The sequence below is a fragment of the Mus pahari genome, chromosome 7, assembly GCF_900095145.1.
Source record: "Mus pahari chromosome 7, PAHARI_EIJ_v1.1, whole genome shotgun sequence".
In the NCBI taxonomy this organism is placed as follows: domain Eukaryota; kingdom Metazoa; phylum Chordata; class Mammalia; order Rodentia; family Muridae; genus Mus; species Mus pahari.
The window spans coordinates 108,319,312-108,325,745 of record NC_034596.1 but is presented as its reverse complement, the minus strand read 5'-3'; the positions used below and the strand labels follow the sequence as shown (position 1 = coordinate 108,325,745).

General features: G+C 37.2%; 1 gene segment (V, D, J or C); it reads left to right on the top strand.

Annotated features, from left to right (window-relative positions):
* Positions 1-1,240: 1,240 nt before the first annotated feature.
* Positions 1,241-1,697, top strand: LOC110324306. The segment is given in 2 exon segments: positions 1,241-1,286; positions 1,369-1,697. Coding segments are annotated over 2 exon segments (375 nt in total).
* The last annotated feature ends 4,737 nt before the right edge of the window (positions 1,698-6,434 follow it).

Sequence of the window (6,434 nt, the reverse complement as noted above, 5' to 3'; positions counted from 1 at the left end):
TATGAGAGTTTGCAGTCTACAGTATCAGCCTTCAAGAAAGATGGATTCCATAGGGTCTGTTACATAGTGACCAATTGCTTCCTAATTGGATATGTGGCCTGATCCATATGAAATATAGAAATAACAATTTTACATATATTTAGAATTTTCATGCAAGTGTATTTTGTATACTGTGCATATTTCTTTCTTAACCTTTACCCTTCTTTTTCTTGCCTCTCATATTTTCCCACTATTCAACTAAACATTTTCACTGATACAACATCATGTATTTGCATAAATTGTTTTATGTAACTATAGAATATATGAGGCTGGGCGTGGTGGCGCACACCTTTAATCCCAGCACTCGGGAGGCAGAGGCAGGCAGGTTTCTGAGTTCAAGGCCAGCCTGGTCTACAAAGTGAGTTCCAGGACAGCCAGGGCTATACAGAGAAACCCTGTCTCAAAAAACAAAAACAAAACAAAAACAAAAACAAACAAACAAACAAACAGCAAAAACAAAAACAAACAAACAAACAAACAGCAAAAAAACAAAACAAACAAAAACAAAAGCAAAAAAACTATGGAATATATGAGCTAGTAATGAGAGTTCCTTAATTATCTATGTTCTTGAGATGGTCTCATTTAACATAGTTATTTCCAATTACATCCAGTTTCCTAAAAGACATCTATATTTATTTATTTCTGATGAAAATCCTTTGATAAATAAATTATATATAATATATATGAATATATATATATACATATGTGTATATATATGTATATATGTATTATCATTTGATCATTTGAGTGAGTTTTTTAATATATAATCTTTTGGAAAGGTAAATTCAAGAGCATATGTCTAAAAGGAGGCTCTAAATTCATATAAATATCATTATCATCACAACCACCACCTGTAAATTAATCTGATATTATTGTCCCAATGAGGAGTAAGAGTATCAGACAAGAAAACTCTGAAGTTGACTCCCTGATGTTATATGCACAGCATCTGTACAGGTCTCAAGGAAGGGGTCTGAGGTACATATCGAACTTTTGAACTTGGACCTCAGCATCCTGCTGCCCAAACATTGTGCCTTCTCCTTCCTTCTTCTCCAGCTGTACTAGGTCTTTATATAAGAAGTACCCTGCTCATGATTATGCAAATTAATTGAATCTATGGCAGTAAATACAGAGATGTCCACACCCTGAAAACAACCTATGATCAGTGTCCTCTCCACAGTCCCTGAACACGCTTACTCTAACCATGGAATGGAGCTGGATCTTTCTCTGCCTCCTGTCCGTAACTGCAGGTAAGGGGCTCACCAGATCCAAATCTGAGAGGATACAGGGTCTGAAGTGACAATGACATCTACTCTGCTGTTCTCTCCACAGGTGTCTACTCACAGATCCAGCTGCAGCAGTCTGGGGCTGAACTGGCAAGACCTGGGGCTTCAGTGAAGATGTCCTGCAAGGCTTCTGGCTACACCTTCACCAGCTACTGGATTCACTGGGTAAAACAAAGGCCTGGACAGGGCCTGGAATGGATTGGGGCTATTTATCCTGGAGATGGTGATACTAGCTACAATCAGAAGTTCAAGGGCAAGGCCACACTGACTGCAGACAAATCCTCCAGCACAGCCTACTTGCAGCTGAGCAGCCTGACATCTGAGGACTCTGCAGTCTATTACTGTGCAAGACACAGTGTTGTGACCACATCCTGAGTGTGTCAGAAAACTTGGAGGTGGAGAAAGCTGCCCTAGGACTGAGAATCCAGGAAAGATTAACCTATAGACTTGATCAAACATAATCATTTGGGGCATCCGTTTTTCTGTATCCTCCTTACACTCTTATAGAGACTTTTTCAACTATGTAATTTGACATGTAAGAATAAAGTGGTTCTGGTTTAGGATTAACCTACCTTACACCATGCCTTTTCACTCTTGATTACATCCATAAACATGTTTCTTTTTCAGCAAAACAGTAAAAAAGGGAAAATCATGACGATGTACCATGAAAATATCTCGATTCTGAAAGACTAGAACTTCCGTTGAGATAGGTATGGAAAAAGTGTAACACAAATTTGCCAGGGACCAGCCTTGGTTGAGGGCAGGGCCTGGAGAACAGTGGATACAAGAGCAGTGAAGAGAAGGAACGATCAGACATGGGACATCACTCACTTCAAGAGAGATGGGACAGAAAGGAAGCGCATCTCAGTATGTCTTTTCCTACTCCGACAACTTTTGCATCTGTCAAGATTTATTTATACATAAAATTATTTCCTCAGAAATGTTATGCACTGATAACATGGCTTTTCAAAGTACATTTTCTTCTAAAGTCTTCCTTGATTACATAAGAATATTGAAAGAGGAGGAAAGTAAGCAAACAGTAATTTCATAAGAAATAAAATTAATGTTAAAAATCAATTTTCTTAAACTCAGTATCTTCTTCCTTAAGATTGGTATCGTAATACCTTGTGCTAGCAAAAATACTAGACAGAATGATTCTATTTGAATTTGGTTTTGTTTCAGTTCGGCATAAGATTAATAGATGAAATTTATTTCCTAATACCTATTATATCAAACAACTTTCTATAGAAGTTCAACCTTTGACCCTTATTCAATTCTTCCTTTCCTTCCTCTTTTTCATTTATATTTGGCAAAAGACTACTGTATTTTCTTTTATTCTTAGAATATTGTTTAGCCCCTTTGCTTAAGCAAGGGCAGTATATCAGTTAAGTTCTGGACTGAGAAGTTTGTTCAGAAAGGCATGCAGTTTACTGAACCAGGGTGCCTTCTTCTGTGTCTCCTTATTGAACTCTTATTTCAATATGATTCTCATCTTTATTACAATTCTATATTGAATAGAAGAACATCATGGTTCCAAAAACTTCTTACTTTTACATTCAGTAAGGTACCAAGGCTTTTCATAGACTTGCATGATCATATCTTCCTATACATACAAGTTCTTTGTTTCTATATTTGAACATTAAATCCCCAGCAATTTCAATTACAACTTGTCATCAATTAAAATTTCCTGAAGTTTTTCTTCTTTAATAACTCTTCTCAAATCCTCCTTCTCATGCTTATTAACAACACTCATTAGTGAATCTGCATGTTTACTTAAGTAATAAGTTCTTAGGGAAGACTCAATTTTCTGCATCATTTTTCGCATGAAATTAATGAAAATTAATTTCATTCTTGTTTACACTGGTTTTTTGTTATCCCAGCTCTAGCTTTTGGATAGAGGCCTTTCACAGTAAGAAGCATGAGTATAGCAAAGATGTGCAGTGACTATCCATCAATGGCACTGAATTGTCAGTCCAGATTGTTCAAGCACTGAATGTTGGCAATCAGCACCTTCAGGATGCTTGACATTGCCAAAATATAACCTGTAAAATCCAAATAACCAAGATCTGGGCCAACAAAAATTTAATTCAGAATCTTCAGTCTTAATTGACTTCAGTGTGTTGTTAACTCTGGCTGTGTGTTCCTGTAACATTTGGGTGTCCATCTTCTGCCTACAGGCTGAGAATTTATAATAGATTTTCCTGTGAAGCAGGAATACTGAAGGATTGGCCTATTTTGTCATAGCAAAGTTGGAAGTTGACTTTCCAGTATCCAGCTTGTCCATAGTTTGGACAGTGTGTTGTCAGTAGTTATGCTAAGGGCAGGGTTTGTTTGTGTTTTTGTTTTTTTTTTGTTGTTGTTGTTGTGTTTTCTTTTGGCTGGTTGTTTGGCCTAGTGGCTAGCATTGCCACACTGGAAACCAACTCCATGAAGAAGTTCTCCATTACCTGTCATCTTCTTTGAAATAAAAATGGGAAACTGCCAAGAGCTAGTATGTCTCACTGTCATCAACAGCCTTGTGTTATTAAAACACTTTAAATAACTTGTCCTATAAATCTCTGAAGGGTTTGAAGGCCATTTACTTGTCCAAACTAAATCAAAACAGGCAAATTTTCTTGTTTCTAGTAAGTTACTATGTGCTTAACTTTGAAAACACTTGCATGAGGCAAAATAAAGCTTATTTATTTACTTAACTAGTGCATCTAACAATACTTCAAGTTTCATTATTATATGTGACTAATTAGTAATTTACATTTTTAATTATCCTAATAGTTTGTAATAGTAACTTTTGAAGATTATAGTTTTAGATTATATTTTAAATGAGTTGCCTATGTACAATATCTTAATCAACTGTTGATACAATTATGCTGCATGTTGTAACTAATATAATCTTAAATTTCTGTCAGTATATAAAAATCCATACCAATGTAAAATATTTGAGGCTTGTTACTTTTTAGTCTTAAAAGTAGATACAAGAGCTATGCTGCTTTTCCCTTTTAATGAAGATACAGTACTTTTTCTTTTTCTCAATGTCCCCCTTTTTCTTTTTTCATGTCCTCCCTGTCTTTACCCCCTAACACTATACATGAGAAAAAGAGGACAGAGGGAAGAAAAGGAATAATAAAGAGATAGCTGAATCAAATATCTGTCCTGTAAGATTGTTTTCAGCTGTCTAGGGGCAAAGGAACTTTGGGGTTGGGCACCATAAGAAAATTGGAATAGTGCCCAAGTCCAAGTCCAAGAGGAACTAGCTGTATCATTTATTGACCAGTCTCCGTGGCATAGGAAAGTGCAGGGCTTAACTGAAGTTATGGCTGAATCATTCTGTGAGGCTGGATCATCTGAGTTAGTCCCATTGAAGTTATCCTGGTCACAAAATTTTGAGAACACACAGCAACTGAGGCTGTCTGTGAGGGTGAATCTACTGTGCCACTTAATTTGTCATCATTGCTGTCTGGTATTTTCCTCTGAAAATATATAAGCTTTTAAACATAACATAGATTTTGCCTTAACACATGTATAAATTTGTGGTTTGAGTAAATCAGCTAAAATCTACTCTTACTTGAACAAGTGAAAAGCATGAAAATTTGTAAGTCGGTTTGAACTGTATAAACAAACTGAATATAATCTTCATCCTCTTGTAATCCCTGAATTACTGATGCTAACTCTCTGCTGATAATTGTCTCATTTCTTTAAAGTCCCACCAAAGAGACTTCAGTGTTGTGTACTGACAGTTTGCCTCTGCGTTTTCTCTCACAGAAGCTCCCGTCCTCCCTCCAGCCTGCAGCAAGTGTGATTTGCAGACAGCTGGTTTCTGTGCTGCATCCTCCCGCAGCAAACCTTGGGCTCCCTTCCCCTCCCTGACCACTCCAAGTGAAGCCAGTCTATGGTTAGAATGGTACTACCCATAAAATTCCCCTTAGTGGAGACATCCCAAGGAGCCAAACGTTAGAGGGAGAAATCTTCCCTGCCTCTGCATCTCCAAAACCAACATTCTGATAGACAGACGCCTGTCCTTGGGACCTTAAATAAATAACAAACTCAAAGGAGATTAGGGCCCTGCATTTAAGTCATGGAGAAAAGGTAGTCAGAGTTCACAGACAGTAACGATGGGCCTTAAAATTAGTCCCTGAACAGACACCCATTAACCCCCCTCCAAGCTTCAGTTCCTTCCCACCAAACGATTCCTGCCCTCCACTGCCCTTTTCTGTGAACATTCAGCGGATTCCCAACTATACTCTATATAAACCATGTGTTTTCCGGACTCAGGCATTGCTTGCCAGCATTCAAACCGTGAGTGTGGTGCATGTGATCTGAGTTCAAACTTGAAAAAATAAGACTCTTTTGCAAGTTGCATCGGACATCAAAATTCTTGGGCTCCTCCGGGTTTCCCGTGGACTCAGAGCATAACAATCCATGTCATATGAAAAGATGGCACGTAATGCTAAGTCATAAGGACTCTTCGCCTAACAAGATATATTGGCTATGCAGAGACATGTCTTAGCCAGTCTCTGAGCTGTTCCCGAGTAGAGGACTCAATAATCACATTACCTGTGTTTATTTTTTATTGTTTTCTGTTCATGTGTGTTTTGGTTACGTTGTTGGTGTTGTTCTTTTTGTTGTTCTCCTCCTCCTCCTCCTCCTCCTCCTCCTCCTTTTTGGTTTCTTCTTTTATACCTGCACCCAAGAATGTCAGGATGTCTCCCACATCAAATACAACCTTTATTAATTTTGAACAAATCCACAGCCTTTCATTTCCTGTTGAAACAAAGGCAAAATCTCTTCCCAACACAATGAATGTCTTTACTTCCATTCTGAAGTTATCATTACCTTATATTATATGGTATGATTTAATCCAGCAATCCTTTATAAAATCAAGTGTTTTTCTGCACCTGTGCTAACTGCCTCAGTGACCCAAAATATTAAAGTGAATAACCATTATTTAATCTATCTCTTGAGATCTCATATCCTTCCTCTGTTTTATGAATAATTATGGTTCTACAACTGTTTGACCTATAGGATTTATGACAGTAACATATTTTATATTATAATATTTAAAGAATTATTGCATTTTACTGAGGACATATATTTTAGCAGTCTCAGTTTTAATCT